At 37.6% G+C, this 25,295-nt stretch overlaps 3 protein-coding genes and 1 pseudogene across 3 annotated transcripts; 3 read left to right on the plus strand and 1 right to left on the minus strand.

Moving 5' to 3' along the window:
• The first annotated feature begins 3,721 nt into the window (after positions 1-3,721).
• Positions 3,722-4,675, plus strand: LOC118663741 (olfactory receptor 5B12-like). The gene has a single exon (XM_036323661.1). It carries the CDS (start codon positions 3,722-3,724, stop codon positions 4,673-4,675), a length of 954 nt encoding a protein of 317 aa, XP_036179554.1.
• A 1,473-nt stretch (positions 4,676-6,148) lies between these two features.
• LOC118663748 lies at positions 6,149-6,667 on the minus strand (annotated as a pseudogene).
• A 6,989-nt stretch (positions 6,668-13,656) lies between these two features.
• Positions 13,657-14,706, plus strand: LOC118665451 (olfactory receptor 10Q1-like). Its single transcript, XM_036326901.1, has one exon. It carries the CDS (start codon positions 13,747-13,749, stop codon positions 14,704-14,706), a length of 960 nt encoding a protein of 319 aa, XP_036182794.1. The 5' UTR covers positions 13,657-13,746.
• A 6,041-nt stretch (positions 14,707-20,747) lies between these two features.
• LOC118663755 (olfactory receptor 10W1) lies at positions 20,748-21,692 on the plus strand. Its single transcript, XM_036323687.1, has one exon. The coding sequence runs from the start codon at positions 20,748-20,750 to the stop codon at positions 21,690-21,692; it is 945 nt and encodes a 314-aa protein (XP_036179580.1).
• Positions 21,693-25,295: the final 3,603 nt, after the last annotated feature.

Genomic DNA, 25,295 nt, shown 5'->3' on the forward strand with positions numbered 1-25,295 from the left:
TCTACATAACTATTAAAAATTTTATTAATCATATTGGTTTATTAAACATATAGTTACTGTACTACTGAATAGGGAATTCTTTAAGATCACTGACATCATCTCATTTAGGTCTGTATTCTCAGAATTTAGTCAAATGTTGATTACATAGAAAAACTCATGAGAGTCTAATGAAATGGTGATTCAGTTAATGAACAAACTTACACTGGCCAAATTCCTCAATATTGACTCTATCAATCATTCCTTCATATTTTGGTCAAAATGTATAATTGTGTATCTATATTTGCATGTGTTTATTTTTTTAGTTTGTGTTCCCGGGAAAAATAAAAGTTCTATGAATACAAATTCTGACTTGTACTCTAATAAAAACTCATGTCTAGAAAAAAGTTTGGGCCCAGTAAAAGATTTTGATGAATGAATAAATGATAATGGAAAGTAAAGCAAAAGACTCTTCATTTGTTTGTAAAAAAAAACCAAAAAACAAAAACAAAAAAAAAACACACACAAAAAAAAAACAGAGCACAGACAACAAAACCTGTTAGGTCATTCTACAGTGACAAATTAGACCAAAACTTCAGTTTTTAATACTGCAAAGATTTTGTATTACTTTGCCATGGCTTCTGTAATAGATCACCATGCACTTGAGAGTTTAAAATAACATGAATTTATTTCTCACAGTTCTGGAAGCCAGATGTCAGAAATTAAAGGAATGAATGGATCCATTCCCTTTGTTCTAAAAATACAGAAAATAATCCCCCCAAACATCCCAAGACCAGGTCTGTAGTGGTAAGACAAATGGCTATATTTTGCTTTTTTAATTTTCTGTAGAGATTTCTAGGCTTTTAAGAAAGAAGTAGGTGTGAGAAAGCTTGCATGAGGTCCTAACATCACCTAAACCAGAGATTCTAGTGAGTTTTAATTTTTGTGGCCTAAATTGGCTGTAGCACTGCTGATTTGATGAGTGGAGGCTCTTCCCTCTAAGCTTCCCTCTCCCCTCCCATGTCCTCTCAGCTAAAAAAAAGCCATACAAACATTATCCTCTGATTTCTACAGTCAGGTTAGGAGGGCCAATCCGGAATTGGGAGCCTCCTGAGATATCCACTTGTATGACACTAAATGCTTCCCCTGAGATTTGTTGTGTGATAGGTCATCTCTGCCTTGATATTTGCAAGAGCACACTCCTGAGTTATGTTCCACTACATAGAGCTCCACAGGTGGGGAACGAGTGTTCCTGGGTGCAGACTTCTGGTCTATAATCTGGTCATGAAGGTTTTCCATACTCCCTCCTTTGTACCTTCATTTGTCTGTTCCTACGACAAAGGTAAATATGAAGAAAACATATAATCATAGCCAATTAGAATGGAAACGGGCTCTAAAAGGGCCAACAGTTTTTATTTTGCAAATGAGGAAAATAAATCCCAGAAAGGTTAAATGGCTAGATCATAGACACCCTGTTAGCTAGTCATCTTGTCACTCCTAATATGCTGTTCTTTCCACTCAACATGCTGCTTTACAGCATCCAGATCTCCATGCTCATTACCATCAGATGTCTTATATAAATGACTGGGGTGATGGTTAGACTCCAAAGGGATATTCCAACTCCTAATTTTTTAAAAAATTTAGAATGTGCCATAGGTGAAGTAGTGCAAATACCATCTCTCTTTCTGAATTTCAGAGGTCATAAAACTTTCAACATCTATTTGGGGATCTCAAATGTAAAGCCATTTTCTTTAGGAACATCAAAATTTGAATAGTCAATATTGTTGGCTAAGTCTCTTGCAGTAACCAAGAAGAGATGAGATAGACTATGAAAGTAATGGCCTAGATTACCTGATTTTTAAAATGCTAGTATCTTTTTAAAAATTATTACATCAAACTAAAAAGCTTCTGCACAGCAAAGGAAATCATCAACAAAATGAAAAGGGAATTCATTGTATGGGAGAACATATTTGCCAATGATACATCAGATAAGGAGTTAATTTCCAAATTATGTAAAATGTTAGTATTTTTTATGCTTGTCAACGAATTTTCATATTCATTTTCACATCAGAGCAAGATAGCAGTCAATGAAGGATATAGAGGAGCTTATGAATTCATTTATTAATTAAGTTCTTGTGAATTAACTTCTGACCAAGTGGCAGACCTACATATAGCTGATTATCAATAAAACTAGAATTAAAATTGGCCTTGTGTTTATAGTACAATCCTGCCCATAGGATTGATACTTTCTGGGTCAAAAGGAGTTGTTTTGTGTCCTTTTTCACCTACAAATAGTATAGATAATAAATTTAGTCAATACATTGGCTATTCTTGGTTCATCAGTAGAATACAGAAATTAACTTTTCCAAAAAGAAATTAAACCAGATTCACATGTTTATGCATTTGGACCAACTCTGGCAACTCTAGCAAGCACAGACATGTAAGAATTGTTAAACCAGTCTCAGGGGAGGTAACCTCATTGTCAGTAGGGTGTCCTGGAATATTCTGGTTACTTTTATGATCATTTTGTAACATTTATACACACTTTTATTGTAGCACATCTCTTTGGGGGGCTAACTTATATATCTACTCCCTTAAAAAGTCAGGAATCACGTAACACCAGCTCCTGGTATAGAGCTGGTTTATGTGCAAAATTAGTGAGTAGGAGAATGAGAAGAAGAGAGGGCTAGCATTCCATGTGCCAGGCATTGTGTTAGGAGGGCTGCACATGTCATTTAATTTCATGTTTTCAGCTCTGTGTAATAATACATTGGGTATTGCATGAACTGGGCATTTCATAGACAATAAAACAGATTCACAGAGTGTCAGTAATATTTCCAAGGCAGCATTCCATCTAAATTGCTCTTGAGTGAATGACACATCTGTACAATTGGGAGAAAGTATATTCTTGTATTATACCTGTAAACAGTCATCTTGGGCTCTTCTAAATGATTGTAATATACCTATAATCTGACACATTTCTTTCTCTCTTTCAGGGCTCAATTCTACCTCTCTTGTTTCTACCAATTACTTTTTCACATTAAACCCTAATTGAGATTTTTGACTGTGCCATGTATTTTACTAATTATTAATACCTATCTGCTTATAATTGCCTGTTTACACAATTGTGTTCACCACTCGTGCTTTTATTCATGATGTTTCTTCTGCCTTGTCTAATAGCAGCAGCAGTAGTAGTAGCCCCGGTGAACTAGATATAAAAGTGTAGGTGTCCCTAAAGCAGGGCTCCTAATTACTGTGTATCTTCAGCTATTATCAGCAAGCTTGTGAGATATCGCTCAGAAATGGGAAATGTGTTTGACAGGGCTTACCAGCATCATATGCCAATGACTGACAAAATGTTTCTTATATTTTACTTTCTGTTCTTCAAGCTTTCTATGTATATCTTAGACAAGGTGCTTGAAAGATATGGCAAGCAGTGAAAAAAAGTTCTGTGGTTTGATGTAATAGAGTACACCAGATAGCCAGTAAGCTGAAATGTGCGTCAGAGTCATAATATGGTAGCCCCAGTAACAGGGACATTCCAGTGTCCTTCCACACATCTTCTAGATGAGCCACCTCACTCAACCCACCACCAACCACCATTTAGTTCCATTTCTTGCACATAGGCTCCTGACCTTGACAGGAATCTGACAAGAGATTCTGTTCAATTTTCATGATAATCATCAAGTAGCATTATCTTGTGTTCACTCATTTCATCATAGGTGCTTCTCATGATGTTTTCCGAATGACTTTAATGGAGAACATTTCAGAGGTGACTGAGTTTATTCTTGTGGGGTTAACAGATACCCTAGAGATGCAGATCCCACTCTTCATAATCTTCTCTCTCTTCTACCTTATCACTCTGGTTGGAAACCTGGGGATGATCATGTTGATTATGTTGGACTCTCAACTCCACACTCCCATGTACTTTTTTCTCAGTAACCTCTCCCTGGTTGACTGTGTTTATGCCTCAGCTGTCACTCCCAAGGTAATCATGGGGTTTCTCACAGGAGATAAGATCATATCATACAATGCATGTGCTTCCCAGATGTTTTTCTTTGCAGCTTTTGCCACCACTGAAAGTTTCCTCCTGGCCTCAATGGCTTTTGACCGCCATGTTGCAGTATGTAAACCCCTGCATTATACCACCACTATGACAAATACTGTGTGTGTCTTACTGGTCACGGGACCCTACATCTGTGGACTCTTGGAATCTTGCATCCATGTTGTCTTCACTTTCCACCTCTCCTTCTGTCATTCCAATATTGTTAATCACTTTTTCTGTGATATTCCTCCATTGCTGGCTCTCTCTTGTTCTGATATTAACACAAATGAGACTGTGCTCTTCACATTGGCGGCGTTCAATGTCTTTTTTACTCTCTTGGTTATCTTGAACTCTTACCTGTTCATTTTTATTGCTATCCTAAGGATGCACTCAACTGAGGGACAGAAGAAAGCCTTCTCCACCTGTGTGTCCCACCTAACAACTGTTTCCATTTTCTATGGGACAATCATGTTCATGTATTTACAGCCAAATTCTAGTCATTCCATGGATACAGACAAAATGGCATCCATATTCTACACCATGATCATCCCCATGCTGAACCCTCTGGTCTATAGCCTAAGAAACAAAGAGGTCAAGAGTGCATTCAAGAAAGTTATTGGAAAAACAAAGTCTGCATTAGGCTTAGCCTACTAACTAGAAATGGCATGCAAACCATTAACACTTCTAATATATTTCTAGTATCTATAAATATTTTTTTGAATTTATATTATTTCTTATTTTTTTAAGAGAAGTAAGCCTTTATTTCCTTGTTTCACAAATAAAGTTGGATGAGACAATATATTTTTTTGCCTTTAATTTTTCTGAGCAGTTCCCTCCAAATGAGATTGATTCTATTCATATTTTGGAAATGTGACTAGGTAGGAGAAATGTTGGATGCATTTTCCCAGAAATACAATATTACTTCTAATTTAAGATCAAGATTATAATCCTAGATATTATCTGCCGGGAGCCGGTCCATGCTTGCTGTTTCAAGGGACCTGGCATATATGGCATACTGTTCTTAATATGTTTGCTCACCTTCTTGGCACTATGTGTTTTAACCAAGGTCTCTGAGAAAGATTGTTTCCCCAGGTAGGGATTTTCCCCTGAAGTTAGGGAGGGAATAAAACCTCTTAACTAAGTGCCAGGCGGGTAATTAATCACTTTAACTATGAACAATCATGCTTAAGCTACATAATCTTTACTCCCTGGAATGGAGATAAGAAACGCCCTAACCTTTGTAATAGAGATTGATAGGATTGAATCAACTGGTATAAATACAGATGTAATAAGACAGCAAGACCCAGAACTTAGGAGACAGAACTTAGAACACAGAACTTAGATCACAGAACTTAGAATACAGAACTAAGAGAGACAGAACCTAGGCACAGAACCTACACAGAACGTTCTCTAGAGACAGAAGAACTTCGCTGGAGAGAACATGGCAAAAGTTCCTGGACAGAAACTGGCCTCAGAACCTAGAGACAGAACCTAGCGAGAGAACATGGCCAAAGATCCTGGACTGAACCTGACTACAGAAATTGGCAAGAGAACCTGACTAGAACCTGGTAACTGAACCTAGCTGGAGAACCTAGCGAGGGAACATGGCTACAGAACCTGGCTGGAGAACCTGGAGAACCTAGCAAGAGAACATGGACACAGACCCTGGCAGGAGATCCTAAGCAGAACTTCGCTGGAGATCCAGACCAGAACTTGGCTGGAGATCCTGGCTAGGCTGCTGATCAACTGAACGCTGTCTCCATGTCCTTCCTTCTTCGCCGATGCCGTCCACACCTTTGGGGACCCCTGGACCTGCTGGGGCTGGACCCCGGCAATTTTCAAATCCCACACTATACCACTCTATTAGTCCAAAGTGCTTTGTAGGTAAACCTCCTAAGTATATGACATCACAGTTATATTTTCAATTACTAAAATCCAAAAGAACTTCATGATTCTTTTTTTTTCCTGCAGAAAGCTTTATTTGTTTCATTTGGTTCAATGAATGGGAGAGGGCTACAAGGTCGTTAAAAGAATGACTAGTAGTTCCAGGAAGAGGCTCAGGTAAAAGCCAGACACATCAGAGGAATGCAGAGGGGCCTCTGAAAGGCCTCTGGGCTCCACAGGCTCCTAGTCATGCTTGAGGGTGAGCCTTTCCAAGAGATACTCGCCCAGCCCAGCCTGGGGGCCAGCAGCCTGCAGATGTTAGTCAGGTGTCACCCATCTTCTTGATCAGTTTCACCTCACCCAGGAAGTGGTTCTCCAGGAAGTCACAGAGATAAGGGTCTGCACGGGTAGAACCCAGGGCATGCAGCTCCAAAAGGGCCTGGTTCAGGTTCTTCTCCAAGGCCAGGGCGGCTTCCCTGGCACCCTGAGTTTTGCCCACTCATCTTGGGGAGGCTTCAGCATGTCCTGGAAGAGAATGCAGCCACCGCGCTGTTTTTGCAACTTTAAGAGATGCTCAGCACCCTCGCACTTCTCTGCCAACTCTCAAAAGAAGTGGCCTACACCCTTGAGAACCACATCATCAAGGTCAAAATAGAAGCCCAGAGAGAGGTAGGTGTGGGAGGCCTTCAGATGCAGGTTGGCCAGGCAGTTGATCAAAACCTCGACCTGGGTGGAATAATTCTGATGAATTTGGGAGCTCATGGTTATTCAGCAATAAGGAGTTAAGGCAGAAAAAAAATCGGTGTGTTGGCTGGTTCTGGAGGTGTTTCTGAAGGTGGTGACTGGATAAGACACCGGAGAGTGGTCGGAGCCTGGAAGAAGTGGCGTCCCTGGGTCTGTTCCATCCAAATGCTGTTGAAGCAAAAGACAGATCCGGGACCACCAAGGGCACTGCCTCCATGATTCTTATTACATAGCATAGAAGCTTGGTTCTCCAACATTCATGCTCTTAAAAATTATGTTGAGACCGTCGACATGCAGAATCCTAAAATCTAATTTCAAATAATCTAATTTGGTATACCATGGTGGAGCCCAGAAATCTGTATAATTATCACTCATTAGCTGAGATAGCAAGAATGCCAGTGGTGACTTTGGATGTTAAGGGATATAACAAAATTTATTTGGTTTCTGAATTTCAGAGATTAAAATACACAGTTCAGAAGGCAAAAATATATCCATACCTACTCCTTACCTGAGTTCTAATAGATAAAGTTCATATAAGAGAGTCTGGATAAGGAAGACTGTCTAATGCTTAAACTTCCCCTGCATTCCAGATGGAGTTGGTGTGCAGACCACACTTTGTTATCCTAGAGCAGTGGTTCAAGGGCATTATTAAAAGACCAACAGCATCAGCATCACCTGGAATTTTTCATAAATGTGAATTATAGGAACTCTTCCACCCAGACCTATAGAATCAGAAACTCTAGGAGTACAGCCCAGATATTTGTGTTTTAACAAGTCCTCCTGGTGATACTAAAGCATTGAGAACCACCAGGCTCATGCAACCTAGGTACACTAGTCTAAAATTTTAGTTCAGCTAACAATTGTTTGACCCTATAACATACTGTAGTGGGCATATTTTTAAAATCTCTTTTATCAAGGACCACTAGTCTTTTTAAAATTATATATATATATATATATATATAATTACTATATATATATTACATATATATTATTATTTTTATATATATTATTACATATGTGAAGGACCACTAGTCTTATCAGGGCATCTTCGTTACAAAAGCATTAGAAAGTCTGAAGGAGACATGAAAAAATTGAAATAATATTGATCTAGCATTTTTCTTGAAAGTTTTAAAATCTCCTTTAATGTTGATATTCTGAAGACTCTCCATTACTTACCACCTAACAACTATAGGAGCACATTAGGTCACATAGGTTTTTGAGACCATCAAAAGTATATAAATGGGTTGGACCCCTTAGGTTCTCTTTTACTGCCACTACTTACAACAAAGCCCATGTTACCTGGAAAGACTTGTCATTTCTGTTTTCTAGAAGTTTGTACTGCATGAAGAGGAGCTTCCCCTAGATAAAGAAACTAAACTGGGAAGTTCATATGCTCAATGAACACTGACTTTTAGGAGGGTCAAATACCACACATCTCACTTTCAAGAGGATTTTATCTAGTTTTATGGTTCAAAATTTCTCTAGCGTGCTAACAATGAATTTTGGTCTATCATAAATACTACATATTCTGGGCTATTTTGTACAGATCACTGACCATAGGTAAATTTCACACTACCAAACAAGACAATTTGGTCCTTGTAATTGCTGGTGGACATAATTATGTCATGTTTAAAGAATTAGGGATATTGTAAAGTATCTAGTATTTTGAAGAAACTGTGGTTCTATTAATGTGCTTAATCTCTGTGCACTTGCTTCATAGATGAGTCATCTAATATTGTTCATAGGTCAAAGGAAGGCTCTCTCAATTGACCACTGCAATAAAAAAATAGTCAAGCCCTAACCGGTTTGGCTCAGTGGGTAGAGCGTCGGCCTGCGAACTGGAGGGTTCCAGGTTTGATTTGGGTCAAGGGAATGTACCGTGGTTGTGGGCACATCCACAGTAAGGGGCGTGCAGGAGGCAGCTGATTGATGTTTCTCTCTTATCGATGTTTCTAACTCTCAATCCCTCTCCCTTCCTCTCAGTAAAATCAATAAAACATATTTAAATAAATAAATAGTCAAGTTAATGTGCTGTTGTTGTTGTTGTTATATAATATATATGTAGACTAATACATAAAAAACTCTGATAATCCTTAGATGAAAGGTTTTCAAGAAATTACAGGATTAAATAGAGAGGTTGAAAATAGAAATTCTGTTAGCAGAATCAGGGGTAAAACAGTACATGAAATTGAAGGGAAGTAAATAAAAGAAGAGTAAATAAAACAACCTGGTTGGGTGAGAGTTAAAAATACAGTTATCATCATAGAAATTAGTAGGACTAGGGCAGGGTTCAGCAGAAAGAAATATAAATATGACTGACAGGGGAAAGAGAAAGCTAAAAGTGATAAATGGGACATAAGTCCAATCTAAGAGAAAGGAAGTAGAAATTACAATACAGAGTTTTGAGGTTAAAAGGGACCATGAACATCATCTAATCCAATCATTTATGACACCTCTAATTTTCCTAAGTAGGCTCATTTTAGTGCACTTGTGGCCTTCTGTGAGCCCTGACTTGTCATGAACATTTCACTGGTTAGGTTTGCCAGAACATAACATCCAGAGGTCCCTATCAGTATAGATAGGAATGAGGACACCATCCTGTGTCCCTAGACAGCAGTTATTTGTGAGCAACATGTGGAAACTTGCCTATTAACTTTGCCACAGTTGATCAACTCAGGAAATTTTTTCCAAATATGATTTTAGTTGGATTTGTTTTAAGAAAGACCATTGGGGAAACTCCTCCTCTTTGGGACCCATTATTTTAAGACATGCTATAGGTCACTAAATTGTCTGGCTAAATCAGGCAAGAATGGTCTCAAGAATAAAGAGGAGAATGCAAAAGATGAGCCTGGTCCTCCCATGCAAGATTCTGACATAGGATGACTTCTTGCTATCCCTCTTTATTTTTGACCTACCCTAAGGAAGACATTCTAACATCGGACTCATTTCCTGAACCACAGCACACTCTTTCCCACCCACATCTAAATATTACGAGGACATCACCTACCCGCCACTTTTTATTTCTAGGGGATTGTGCACATCTGAAGCCCATGTATTCTTATTTCACTTCATCCTTAAAGAACAGGATACATAGGGCCAGAAAGCACGTCAGGAGAGCTCCCTTAATCATCTGTGGCAGAAACTGTTAGCATTTCAAAAAAAATTGTTTTGTCTGTATGAATTGTCTTTGATGGCTGATAGAATGAAGTAAATTACAAAGAGGTAAGAAATCATCTTCAGAGCTCTTTCAAAAATTAATTGGTTATTCTTTTCCTAGTTGATCTTAACTTACTGTGTATAATACTTCAGAGCAAGGCAAGTCAAACAAGACTTGCAGACCAAATTCAGGCTCTTTTTGTATGGCTCTTGAGCTAAGAATATAAAAATAAGTGTTCCCATTTTTTTACTTTATTTTTAATTCCCATTTTTTAAAAAGCTATAATGATCACCATAAATTTGTTTTAATATTACATGTCTTAAATTTGTCTTGTTACTATATTACATATATTGATCTTATATTTGTGTGACTATTGGATTTTGAGTGTTCTAAGTAGTTATTGCTTGTATGGAAAAAAACTATTGTGTTTTATGTAAAGTCAAAGCCCTTTCATCCAAAGCAATTAGATCCAGTGCTTGATTGGTTAATTAAAAAGGCAGTTATAAGAAAATTAATTTTAAACTATATGTATTCCTTAAAATCTTTATTCAACTTAAAACATATATTTGCACATTTTACCTCCAGACTTCTGATATTTCACCAAACTTTTTCTGTGTGCTTTTTTCTTTTATTTTTTAATATGTTTTTATTTATGTCAGAGAAATGAAGGGAGAGGAAGAGAGAGATAAAATCATTGATGAGAGGGAAACATCTATTAGCTGCCTCCTGCACACCCTGGATCGAGTCCACAGTCCAGGCATGTTCCTTGACTGGGAATCAAACAGTGACCTTTTGATCCATGGGATGATGCTCAACCAATTGATCCATACCAGCCAGGTCTGTGTGTGCTTTTTGTTGATGGATTATTGCAAACTGAATTGTTTCTTGCATGAACCATACTCACAAATCATTGCCTCAATTTGCAATATCAATGTCTTTAACATAGAATAAATATGTAAAGACATTTGTGAAAAAATATATGCTACATCATTTTTTATGATTTTTCCCTCAAACATATATAGCAGTTCTGTCTATCTTAGCAAATTGATCAGTAAATTATTATTTGTTTGCAACTCACTTTTATCAAATATTTCCAAAACATTAACATTAATTGGCATTGAAAAATTCTTCTTCACATTCACAATTCCATATTTTATACACTTCTATTTACTTTAATAATATCAGGTGCATCAACAAACACAATTGACTTGGTAAGCAGAAACCTCAACTGGAAGAAATACAAGAATCAAGATGTAGAGGAGTTCAGTGTGGAGTGGACACCCACAGGGTAGTTTATAGAGGGAAAGAAAACAAGGTGGTTAAAACAAATTAGTTAACTATTGGTCTTCTTAAAAATGTTCCTTGTTATTTCTAAAAACTTCTCAGTTGGCTGCCTTGGGGCTTTCATAGGAGCAATTAGTTGTCTCATCTTTTTTGGTTGGTAATCATGGTCTATTTTATGTTCTAGAATTTCCAGAAAATGTTTGGATAAAAGGAGTAATAGTTTTTATATGACACTGTATTTTTTGCCTCTTAAAAATATCTTTGTTTTTTAACTCAATCTGAACAAAGACTTTATATTTTAATAGAGGTATATGTCAATCTACATTAATTGTCCTAACTGATATGTGTTATCCTGCTTCTGACAATTGTCAAAGGGAAGGGGGCCTGGGGGACTGGGTAAGAAGGTGAAGAGATTAAGCACGAAAAGAAAGGAAAGGAAAGGAAAGGAAAGGAAAGGAAAGGAAAGGAAAGGAAAGGAAAGGAAAGGAAAGGAAAGGAAAGGAAAGGAAAGGAAAGGAAAAAGGGAAAGGGAAAGGGAAAAGGAAAGGGAAAGGGAAAGGAAAGAAAAAGGAAAAAGAAGACCTCATAGACAGAAAACAGTATGGGATTACCAGAGGGAAAGGTTGGTGGGTGGAGGTAAAAGAGAGTATAGGAGAGATAACTGGTGATGGAAGGATCCTTGACTTGGGGTGGTGAACACACAATACAATATACAGATGATGTATTATAGAATTGTACACCTGAAACCTATATAATTTTATTAACCAACGTCACCCCAATAAATTCAATATAAATAAATGACAATTTAAGCAAAGTTCTAAATTAAAAACTAAAATAATAAAAATAATAAAACAAGAACTTGGGGTCTGGCCAAAATAGTCATTTTACTTAATTATTAGCACCTTTCTAGGATAACTTCGATTATTTGGCTAGTGGCCTAGAATTTGATTTTTTTAAATCTTTTAAAATAAAATAAAAATATTTGTTTTTTCATGTGACCAACTAAGCTATCAAAGGGTGCACAATCTTATTATCCAATGTCATCTCATAAATTTAATAAAAAAACAAAACAAAGATTTTTGTTCTATATAATTCTTTATTCATTTTGTTCTTTTTTAAAAAACTATAACTTCATTCTTTTGTGTTTTTTCTCTTTAATTTTTGGGAAAGATATTTATATGATATACATTTGGAAAAATACATTCTCTTTGTGCTTAAAGTGATTAACATTAAATGTTAAGGAATATAAAAATTAAAAACGTGAAGTATTCACATCTAAATAATAATTTGGTTTATACTGAATTATTATTTATGTAGTTTGAGGAAACTAGCACAATATTACCTATCTTGCCTTTTTATTACCCATTTCTCATATTTTTATAAAAGTTATGATTGTAGATCTAGTTTAATATTAGCCCAACCAGTGTGGTTCAGTGGTTGAGCATCAACCTATGAACCAGGAGGTCACGGTTCGCTTCCCGGTCAGGGCACATCCCCGAGTTTTGGGCTCAGTCCCCAGTGTGAAGTGTGCAGGAGGCAGCAGATCAATGATTCTCTCTCATCATTAATATTTCTATATCTCCATCCTTTTTCCTTCTCTTATGAAATAAATTAAAAAATATTTTAAAAATTATTTTCCATAATAAGTTTTTCAAGAATTCTATTTGAAATTTCTGGTTTTTTAAAAACAATATTTGAAATACTTATTTAGACATAACTGTGTTTTACTGTGTTCTATTTCTCACAACTTTTCTTTTGTATCACAAAATACCCAACAATTAATTTTTATTTTTTTTAAAGTAATTATTTGAGTTATTGAGTTAATGTTTCAGCATGGATGTAGACAATATAATTCCAGAACTATTACAATTTTTTTAAAAGTTTTCATGTTATAATACATGGATGACAACTAGATTGGATAGAATCTCTTACTCAGGACTTTTTTTTCCTTAAAACAGTTTGAATAGTGGTCCATCATCTCCTGAATTTTTTTATCATAAAAAAACAGTTTTTTAAATACAAATCTATCAGAAAGTGGTGACTTTGTGAAAAATGGTTACTTTTCTTTTTTCCCTTCTAGGAAATTTCTAGTTTCCTCATCATCTTTCCTTATCTCAGCTAGCTCCACTCTTGTTTCTATCTACCATATGTCCAAAGCTTACCTGCCAGTATATTTGAACTCTCAAATTTGGGTTGACAATTGAAGTCTTATAGAAAACACTTCAGTAAGGGAAAATATATGTGGCATATGTCAAATATAAGTGGTACCTTGGAATAAAGATGTGTTCCCAGTCCTCTAAGAGACTAAAACATCCAGAATAACATGAATATTTTCATAATTCAAAACGTAATCTATAAAATAAACACCTACAATAATATATATATGAATCTTTTACAAAAGCAAAGAGCTATCACCTATGGATGAATATTGAAGGGCTGATGTTTAAAGTTATTTTAGGTCTTTTTTTTCTTCAGGAACATACATATGAATCATCCTAAGGTTTATTATTCATATCTTTTATTACAATTAGAATCTCGATCACAATAAGGCAATTTCCATATCAGAAACAAAACGTAAAAATCCTTATTTTCCTCAGGCAATAGATGAACTCAGCAAAGGAAGATTCAGCACTTTCTGTTCTGTTTTGCAGGAGACATGTTTGCTAGGAGCCCTGTCCTCAACCAGTCCGGCCCCACTGAGTTTGTGTTCCGAGTATTCACTGCTGTCCCTGAATTCCAGGCCCTTCTCTTCGTCCTCTTCCTCCTCCTCTACCTGATGATCCTTTGTGGCAACACAGCCATCATCTGGGCGGTGTGCACACACAGCTCCCTGCGCACCCCAATGTATTTCTTCCTGTCCAACTTGTCCTTCATAGAGATCAGCTACACCACCGTGGTGGTGCCCTTGTTGCTTTCCAACATCTTTGGAGCCCGGAAGCCCATTTCTCTGGCTGGCTGCGGGGCCCAGATGTTCTTTTTTCTCACTCTTGGTGGTGCTGACTGTTTTCTCTTGGCAATCATGGCATATGATCGCTATGTGGCCATCTGCCACCCACTGCACTACACCCTCATCATGACCCAGAAGCTGTGCATCCAGATGGTGGGCTGTGCTGTGGGTCTGGCGCTCTACCTATCCCTGCAGCTCACATCCTTAATCTTCACCTTGCCCTTCTGTGGACACCGCCGGGAAATCAACCACTTCCTCTGTGATGTGCCTCCGGTCCTGAGGCTGGCCTGCGCTGACATCCGTGTGCACCAGGCCGTCCTCTATGTCGTGAGCATCCTCGTGCTGACTGTCCCCTTTATCCTTATTTCTGTCTCCTACGTGTTCATCACCATGGCCATCCTGCGCATCCGTTCTGCTGAGGGCCGCCGCCGGGCCTTCTCCACCTGCTCTTCCCACCTCACCGTGGTCTTGCTACAGTATGGCTTCTGTGCCTTGGTCTACCTGCGTCCTCAATCTAGCTCTTCCGTGGACGAGGACCGCCAATTTGCCCTCATTTACACCTTTGTCACCCCCTTACTCAACCCGCTGATTTACACGCTTAGGAACAAGGATGTCAAAGTTGCCCTGAAAAAGGCCATCAGTAGCAAAGGAACAGCTGAAGCTCTCTGAAGAGTTAGAACTTGAAGCATGTGACAACAATGAAACTCTTACATACAAATGCCATAGTTACATTTATGTCCCCACAATTTTGATTTACATTAATTATTTTTTTCCTAATACATGTAGTTGCTACAGTTTGCTCTCTCTCTCTTTTTTTAAGTTCTCTAAACTTTTAAACCTCTGAAAACTAAACAGGAATACAATAGGCTGCTATTGTGCACTTAGGCCCAAACTAAAAATTTACATTTCCTCTGAAGCAACTTCATTACTTTTAAAGTTTCCTCCTGAGAAGCAATGGTATTAATTGAGTCCTTGAACTCTGATTTGGATGAGAAATGTTCATAAAGACATTTCACTCAATCTAATGTGCCTCATTCTTGTATTTGCCTTTAAAGGGTGACAAATAACCATCTGGTCAATTTACCTGTTTCTTTCATTGAACCTCTTTTGCATGTAACAGTGGTCCCTGTGTGCTGGTCTAATCTATGCTCTCACATTTAATGCAGGCATGTGCAAGTAGGTCAGGAATGGTGGAGCAGTCCATTTGCTCTCAGAATTAATACGTGTTGAGGGAAAATGCCAGGTTTCTAACCTAAGACTCCTAAGTTGTCAGAAAATAAGAGTGCATCATTAAGTACCATGGTCACACTTTCTAGAGGTCACCCTCTGCATTAGTCAGGGATCTCCAGAGAAACAGAGCCAACGGGATGTACAGATGCAAAGGGAGAGATTTATAGTAAGGATTGGGCTCACGTGATTATGGAGTCTGGCAAGTCAAAAATATCCAGCCCAGGTTAGCAGGCTGGAAATTCCAGCAGGCATCAATGCTGCCGTCTTGAGTCCAAAGGCATTCTGGAAGAGAAATCCCTTCCTTTTCTGGGTATCTTGTTTTTTTCTCTTGAGACCTAAAAGATAAGGCCCATGTACATTGTGTTGGTGGGCTGCTTTACACGAAGTCTGCTGATTTATATATTAATCACATCCAAAAACCACCTTGACAGCAGCATTTTGACAGGTGTTTTACTAAACAACTGGGCACCACATATAGCAGTGATGGCGAACCTATGACACACGTGTCAGAGGTGACATGCAAACTCATTTTTTTGGTTGATTTTTCTTTGTTAAATGGCATTTAAATATATAAAATAAATACCAAAAATATAAATCTTTGTTTTACTATGGTTGCAAATATCAAAAATTTTCTATATGTGACACGGCACCAGAGTTAAGTTAGGGTTTTTCAAAATGCTGACATGCCGAGCTCAAAATGTTCGCCATCACTGATATATAGCCTGGCAAGTTGACATAAAATTAACCATCATAATCTACCCTTTGTCAGCTTGGCATCCATACTCATAAACCATATTTAATCTCTAATCAAAACAATAACAAAATCATACTTCCTCCTAACCTGGTATAATTATCCTACATATAATTCAGAAAATATTAACCCTATCCCCAGAAGAGTATGCAAAGTCCTTGGGTGATGTTCACCTTTCTACTTTATATTCTGTACCTTAAATGCTATGCTGTAGAGTTAGCAATATTTAAATGCAAAGTCAATATATATTATGTTATATAGTAGGAGGATAAGAGAAGGAAGAAAACATATACACACATAAAAACATTTTTATGAAAATAAAGAAATACGTGTAACATTTATAGTCTTCATTTCTGCAACTGCTCATATGGTCAAAACTGGTATTTATAATCCCTTTTTCCAATGCCCATTCCATATTCTCTTTGTCCTCAGGAAGTTCCACAGCTTATTATGGTTCTTTGCCTGGTGATGTGACCCAATTCTTCATTCCTTAAGGTTACAGTATTTTAGCAGTCTTCAAAGGGCCATTCACCAATTCCATTGAGCCAGATGGCTTCAGGATGGTGAATATGCTAAGACCAGTGAATTCCATGAGTATGGACTCATTTATGTACTTCATTTGCTATGAAGTGAGTTCCTTAAGCATAAATAGTTCTTTATAGAATACCATGATTAACAAAACATTCTGTAAGTCTGTAGTTTTGGCAGAAGCTTTGTGTGCAGGGAAGGTAAATCTACATCCAGGTTAAGTGCAATTATGCAGAATTCTGTAAGATGAATCTAAGCTAAAAACTCCACTGATTACATGGCATCCATAAGCACCTATTCTGACTGGAGAACTACAGTGACTTTTGGATGTCTGCAATTAGTGTCAGTTCAGAATCAGTCAAACACCAATCCAGATGTTACTGCTCAACCCTGCCAGGCTGTTGGCATCTTACTATCCTGTGTGCGCGCGTATGCGTGCGCTTGTATACACACACACACACACACACACACACATCCCAAAGAGCTACATTAATCACTCTAGAGATCCACACAGAGGACTGTCTTTGAGTAAATGGGGAACATGGGAGCATATATTCACTCACAAACTTATAAAAATTTATATACACATGACCAACCAATATTTTTTCAAGGAATAAACAAATTTGCTAAGACCTATAAGAGTGTCTCTACTCAAAGAGATTCAAGCAAGGAAAGATGCCATCAAAAATATAAAACATTTGATAAATATTCATTGAGGTGCTATTAAGTATACAGCAATACTCTAAGTCCTATGGAAACCATATAAAAATATAGTCTCAGTTCTCTAGGATGGGATTTGGGCTAAACCCGGCTATGACAATCTGATGGGAATAAACTCCTTGAAACAGGAGTCTCAGGTGACCTTGATTAGGGAACTTCATATTTCTCAGGAAATTATGTCAAGCACCAATAATGTCACTTGAGGGTTTAATACTGGCCTTTACTTTGAAAAGCATTCCCCAGATTGTCTATTGACCAGGAACCCCAAGTGTAGGGACAGTTTTAGTTTGAACTAATTATCTGCTAACATGGGAGGAGATCAGCAATTACTATACTACCTTCTTCTGGGAGATGGAACCTATGAGATAAGACCCTAGATAGCAAAGTAATTGACTCCTTCCGTTGCTTTTCATTTAGGAAGTTTACATAAAATTTCAGTTCTCTGAATAGTCTCTCTAGGCTCATGTTCCTTCTTTAAATATATCCAACAGAGTAGTCAGATATCACTTACTACGTCCTGTCTTTTAGAATATAACTGAGAAGGTTGGTTTGGTATACTTCTCTTTCTTCTCATACCAAAGGTAAGAGTAAGTTTTTTTACTTCCTTACAACATACTAGGCACTTGCTGATGCTGGGCTAGGAAAGCAAGTAATGGGCTTTACAAGTGGAGACTCTAGGATTTCAGAACCAGCTCAGCCCATGACTTACAGTGTTTCTATTAATTCACTTGGAAGGTCTAGTCTTCTGATTAAAAAGGTAATAATCCCCATTTTCAAACAATGAGCATAATACTGATTTGAATATTTTTTAAAAGGTAATAATCCCAGTCTAAGAAAGATTGAGGGAATGACTAAAATAAATTATGATAATGTTTAAGGATAAATGGAAACTCTTCTTGCATAAGATATCTTATTTATCCTCTGCTATGAAGCAGATATTATTAATATCATCCCCTTAAAAGAGTCAAAGAAAGGAGGGAAGAATTAATATTTATTATGTAACACAATAGGTTTCATACATCAAGCCAAGTGTTCTAACTACATTAGCTCATTTAATCTCATCACAACTCCATTAAGTGTTATTGTTTACTTACATCTTTCAAACACTCTAGAAGAGAAATTAATTTGAGATGATCTGCTCAGGGAACAAAGCTATTAGTAATAAATTGAGATGCTACCTTGGGCCTGTTATTGCTGAATACACTAATTCCCTTTTTTTACAAAATGCTAACTAGAGAATTGGACAAGCTGTTCAGCCCAGACTCTCTTATTTCCAGAATAAACAAGGATGATGTTTCTCATCACATTCTTGCCAACTGGGGCTGGTCTGGCTGTAGAGGTAAGAAAGAAGATGAGGACATATTGTGGGATATGACTTGGAAGCACGAGATGGGCTTGGAATCATGAACAGATACCAGCCTGGGGAAGATTCCTGGATATGATGCCGAAGAGCTGTCTGGTCCTGTCTCTGTTCTATTCAACATATTTACTAACAACTTAGAATAACAAGTTGATTTTATGTTTATATAACTGTCACTCTCTCAGAATCATAAAAAGCACTATTTTTCTATCCAGAATATGAACCCCCATTACTCTATCTCTCTTCTCATAATTAATTTCCATTTTTCAGACCTAAACTTAACATCACTTCTTCTTGGAAGCTTTTTTAGTGTCCTTTAGTCACAAACTATGTCAGAGTCCCATGTAGTACAACCTTACAACACACTATTTTTTTGTTACAGCACTTATTCACAGCTTTAATTATACATATAATTAAATTATATATGTTATGTTAATGAGTGATGGGATTTTTTCCACAGTGCAGCCCAAGGATTGGATGCTAAGTTGTTTTCTATAAGGCCTCTTAATAATCTTAAAAGTAAAAAAGAGAAAATGAAAAAGTATAAATTACATATTTTACAATATATTTATACATGTGACATTTATTTATTAAATTTCCATAATTTGTACATTAGGTTTGGTGATATAGGGGGGAAACATAAATAAGAGAGGATGGCTGCCTTTGAATTTACAAATAATAATCTTGTCTACCTGTTATTAGGTTGCTGTTACTATGGACTAGGCATTATGGTAGATACTTTATATTATAATCTCATTTAATCCTCACAACAACCCTCAGAACTAAGCATAATTATTGTCCCCATTTTTCAAGCCACATCATTTAATTTCAACACTGATACACTGCCCCTCCTCTGCATGTTGTAATATAATTTTAATTATGCTCAGTGACATTAGAAATAATTCAAAATATTGTTGAAGAGGAAAAAAGAATGGATTAAATGGATTCTACTTGTTAACTGTGGAAAAACAACAGAGACCCAGCCGTTCATGCCTACAGTACTCTTAATATTAAGGACAGTGACTAATCACATTTCTCCCTATGCTTGTGACAGCAAGGTGGGGTTTTGTGAATGATTTTTTACTGCAAGTCATAATTCTGGATTAAGACTTTTCTTCAAAGCTCATAAAAATAATATTCAAAGTGGGAAAGTTGAAACAAGGTCACATGATGCCTATTTTCTACCTTCTTTAATATGAGTTGGTCATTGACAAGTAGAATGGATGCCCTGTGAGAGTTATATTTCTTCATTAGAAGGTTTTCAAGGAAGCTGAATCATTTTTTGAACTTCAAATTATCTCCTTAGTAGAGAAGAAAAATAAATGAAGACTGGCTTCGTCTTTCCTATTCATCCCCTAATTCACAGAAGGGATTCTTAGATCTGCAATAGCTTATGAGCACATATTTCTCATCTTGCGACAAGCCAGGATGAGTCCTATAATAACACTGTGTTTCCCTCAAGTCCCACACTTCTTTTGTTTGGAAGGAAGGAAGGAAGGAGGGAAGGAGGGAAGGAGGGAAGGAGGGAAGGAGGGAAGGAGGGAAGGAGGAAGGAGGAAGGAGGGAAGGAGGGAAGGAGGGAAGGAGGAAAGGAGGAAGGAAGGAAGGAAGGAAGGAAGGAAGGAAGGAAGGAAGGAAGGAAGGAAGGAAGGAAGCTTCCCACCCTCACCTTAATGACTCCTGCTATCAAGAATTTCTTGACACTGTCTTATGGATTTACTGAAAGTATTTAATTTTTATTTCACTTGTACTGAAAATGGCTTTGAATTCCACAAACTTCCTCTGCCTCTTTTCCTCAAAAAAATTCCTACATAATTTAGCCCAACTTTTGGCAGTTAGAAATTAAGTTGTAGATTTTTATGTTGTGAAGAGTGTTGTAAAAGGGAAATTAAAAAATTAATCCTGCAGGGGAGTGGGGGGTAGAAGAGGGTAATGGAGGAGGGGAATCTGTAATACTTCCGATAATAAAGATACATTTTTAAAAATTAATCCTGATTCTTCTAGTTTGTAACTCCAACTCTGGTGAGATTAGATCATGGCTCATGGTGTGAACTAATATATTGTCAGTTTGATTATTTCTTCTGTTCTTGTAACTCATGACAGACAAAACCTGTTAGCTCAATGACCTGGGGAAATCGCTCAGTGTTGATGGAGTTTGTGTTCCTGGCTTATCCCTCTTACCCTGAGCTGGGTGCCTTGTCCTTCCTTGGAGTCAGCCTGGTATATACATTGATCATCAGTGGGAATGTCCTCATTGTGGTGGCCATCCAGACTGAAGTCCGCCTACACACACCCATGTACTATTTCCTGGGCAGCCTCTCGGGAGTAGAAATATGCTACACTGCAGTGGTGGTGCCTCACATTCTGGCAAACATCCTACAGTCAGAGAAAACCATCACCCTCCTGAGCTGCGCCACTCAGATGGTGTTCTTCATCGGACTTGGCAGTACCGATTGCTTCCTCTTGGCTGTGATGGCCTATGATCGTTATGTTGCTATCTGCTATCCCTTGCGGTACCCTCTCATCATGACTTTAACTCTTTGTGTTCGCTTGGTTGTAGCTTCCGTGGTCATCGGCTTGGTCCTGTCCTTACAGCTGGTGGCCTTCATCTTCTCTCTGCCATTCTGCCAGACTCGGGGTATCGATCACTTCTTTTGTGATGTGCCACCAGTGATGCGCCTTGTTTGTGCCAGCAGCCACATCCATGAGCAGTCAGTGCTGGTGGCGGCCACACTAGCCATCGCCGTGCCTTTCCTCCTCATCGCCACCTCCTACAGCTTCATTGTGGCTGCTGTGCTCAAGATCCATTCAGCAGCTGGCCGCCACCGGGCCTTCTCCACCTGCTCCGCCCACCTCACTGTGGTCCTGCTGCAGTATGGCTGCTGCGCCTTCATGTACCTCCGCCCCAGCTCCAGCTACTCCCCCAAGCAAGATCAGTTCATCTCACTGGTGTACACATTAGGAACCCCACTGCTCAACCCACTTATCTATACTCTGAGGAATAGTGAGATGAAGGGAGCCATAGGGAGAGTTCTTACCAGGAGTTGTCTCTCTCAGAGAAACTAGGGGAGAGTACAACCTATCAGGCAAATCCCCATACAACTAAGATTTCTCTCAGTTGATGTTAAAACTGACCTTTAAAAATAGTATAAATTGTCTGGGTACTGTTTAGCTATGGGCACCAGAGACCTTGATAATGTTTCTACCATTTTAGTAGACTCAGTAATTTTTCTTCTAGAAAAAAAAAATTAACAAATGAGCATAACATAATAGAAAGTGACAACTATAAGACTGCATCTCAGGTATCAACTGGAAGCAGATATGTCATTCAGTAGATTTTAATTTAGAAAATGTAATAAAGAGATTATATGCAGAGGTATGTGAGTGGGAACTAATAAGAGGTGGCAGCACTCTTACATACTAGCAATAGCAGGGGGCCATTATAACCCCTAGACCTCACAGGCGAAAAGAAGGTACAGTATTATTGGAGATCAGTGAAAGCTACATCTACCAAGAAAAAACACTTGGTCAGAACTGTGACTTTAGAAAAATAAAAAAGCAACTATTGGCAAAACTATGACCATGCAAAGAGATACAGGGAGATAACTACCCCAACCTCTCTCTGCTTGTTTCCTCCCATCTCTTGCCCTGTCTCCCATTGGCCAAATCCAACTGGAAGCAAGAGGGCAGGGGAGACTGAATGATTCCGTTTTCAGAAGCTAGCCTTTTTAAACAGGGCAGAGAAGAGAAGGACCTTGAGAGTTGTGACAAACAGAGAACAACCAGAAAAAGATATGTTAACAAGCTAATTTCCCCAAAATAAGGTATTTGCTAAACAATGATTGTATGAAGGAATTTTTTTCTTTGTGGCTATTCTTGTATTTATTCATTTATTCAGTAAATTTTGAGCATTCAAATATGCCAGGCATTATTCTTCCAAGAAACCATATAAAAGGGTAGATAGCTCTATGAACTTCCTTCATTCTGGTTCATTCACATCCATTCCCATGGCCTCACCTTGGATTTCTTTAGCCTTAAATTTATGTTCTCAAATTTTAGTTATTTGTAATGACTAGCATTAAGTACTTATTGTGAATTATAAATATATATTTTTCTAATCTTCAAAAATTCTATGAAGTAGGGTTGTTATTATTCTATTTCCAATGATGAAACTAAGTCACATAGTTTAAGTAACTGGTGTGAGTTCATGCAGATAATATGTGATGGAGTTCAAATTTGGAATTTGAACCCAGAGATCCCAGCTTCTGAAGCAATGTTTATTTGTACTTTCAGCATAAAATGATGATGAGTATCTTTTCATAGACTACTGGCCATTTGGCTCTCTTCATTGTGAAGTATTATTTTAAGAATTTGCCTATTTTGCCCTAGCCAGTTTGGCTCAGTGGATAGATAGAGTCTTGGCTGTGGATTAAGGGGTCCCAGGTTCAATTCCAGTCAAGGGCATGTACCTTGGTTGCAGACTCCTTCCCAGCCGGCCCGGCTCTGGTCAGGGCTCATGCAGGAGGCAACCAATCGATGTGCTTCTCTTACATCAATATTTCTCTGTCTTTTCCTCTTTCTTCCACTCTCTCTAAAAATCAATGGGAAAATATCCTCGAGTGAGGATTAGCAACAACAACAAAAAAAATGAATTTACCAATTTTAATTGAACTATTTTCTTTTTCTGAGTTTATTGTATATATATTCTGGAGATAATTCCTTTGACAGATATATTTATTGTTAACATTTTCTTCCTAATTTTGACTTAAACTTCTCATTGTTATCTTTTGTTCAGAAGAATTTTTTTTAATGAAATCCACTTTATCATTGTTTTTCTTTTTGGTAATGACTTTTGGGTCCTATTTTAGAAATACCTGCCTTCCCCAAGTTTGTGAAGACACTTTCTTATGCTTTCTTCTAAAAGCTTTATAGTTTCAGCTAGCACATGTATGTCTAGCATATTACTTTTACAAATTTTATAGTACATATAACTATTCCGTTGCTGTTTTGTTTTCTTGTTGAATTTTTGTCTGTGGAAAATCAATTGAACATGGGCTATGTTGTGCATGTGTGTATGTGTAATTCTGCATCCTCTATTCTTGTCCACTTTTCTTTTTTAGAATGTTTAATATTACTTTATTTGGCCTTTTTGTTTGTTTGTTTAAACAAAACGTGTTATTGTCATGCCGTCTGCGGTTTCCAAAATTGTTGGAATGGTTGAAGAAGTAGATGAAGCTTTCAGGAACAATTTCTAGCCACAGCATTTTACTGCCAAAATCAAAAAGCCACCAAACCAAGAAGCTCCTTACTACAAAAATCTTAATCCCTGAGCTATGATCCTTGCCAGCAAAATGGTGCCTTATATCTTTCCTTATTCCCCTCTTTAAATTTTTTATTGAGGTATAATTAGCATACAACATTATTTAGTTTTAGATGTACAGATAATGATTTGATATTTATATATTGCAAAATGATAATTACACTAAGCCTAGTTAACATCTATCATCACACACAGTTACCAAATTTTTTTCTTGTCATGAGAATTAAGATTTACTCTCTTAGCAACCTTTACATATACAATACAGTATTATTGACTATAGTTGTCATAATGTACATTACATCCTCATGACTTATTTATTTTATAGCTGGAAGTTTGCAACTTTTTACTCCCTCTCTTTTTCATTTTAATTGTGATAAGAACTCTTAACATGAGATCTGCCCTCTTAAACTTTTTTTAAAATATATTTTTATTTATTTCAGGGAGGAAAGGAGAGGGAAAGATAGAAACATCAATGATGAGAGAGGATCATTGATCGGCTGCCTCCTGCATGCCCCACACTGGGGATCAAGACTGGAACCCCAGCATATGCCCTGACCAGGAATTGAACCATGACCTCCTGGTTCATAGGTCAATGTTCAATCACTGAGCCACATCAGCCAGGCCTACCCTTTTAAACTTTAAAGTGCAAAGTACAGTATTGTTAACTATAGGCACAATGTTACACAGCAGATCTCTAGAACTTACTCACTTTATATAACAGAAATTTTATGCCCATCCAGGTTCTCCAGCCAGGTTCTGTAGCCATGTTCCCTCGCTAGGTTCTCCAGCCAGGTTCTGTCCAGGTTCTCCAGTCAGGTTCAGTCACCAGGTTCTAGTCAGGTTCTCTTGCCAATTTCTGTAGTCAGGTTCAGTCCAGGATCTTTTGCCATGTTCTCTCGCTAGGTTCTGTCTCTAGGTTCTGAGGCCAGTTTCTGTCCAGGAACTTTTGCCATGTTCTCTCCAGCGAAGTTCTTCTGTCTCTAGAGAACGTTCTGTGTAGGTTCTGTGCCTAGGTTCCGTCTCTCCTCGTTCTGTCTTCTTACATCTGTATTTATACCAGTTGATTCCAATCCTATCAATCTCTATTTCAAAGGTTAGGGCGTTTCTTATCTCCATTCCAGGGAGTAAAGATTATGTAGCTTAAGCATGATTGTTCGTAGTTAAAGTGATTAATTACCCACCTGGCATTTAGTTAAGAGGTTTTATTCCCTCCCTAACTTGAATAACAACTTTCCATTTCTTCCTGCCTCCAGGCACTGGCAACCAGTAATTTCATTCTTTCTATGAGTTTGACTATTTTAGAAACCTCATATAAATGGAATCATGCAGTATTTGCTCTTCTGCAATTG

The sequence above is a fragment of the Myotis myotis genome, unplaced genomic scaffold (genome assembly GCF_014108235.1).
Source record: "Myotis myotis isolate mMyoMyo1 unplaced genomic scaffold, mMyoMyo1.p scaffold_m19_p_10, whole genome shotgun sequence".
Lineage (NCBI taxonomy): Eukaryota > Metazoa > Chordata > Mammalia > Chiroptera > Vespertilionidae > Myotis > Myotis myotis.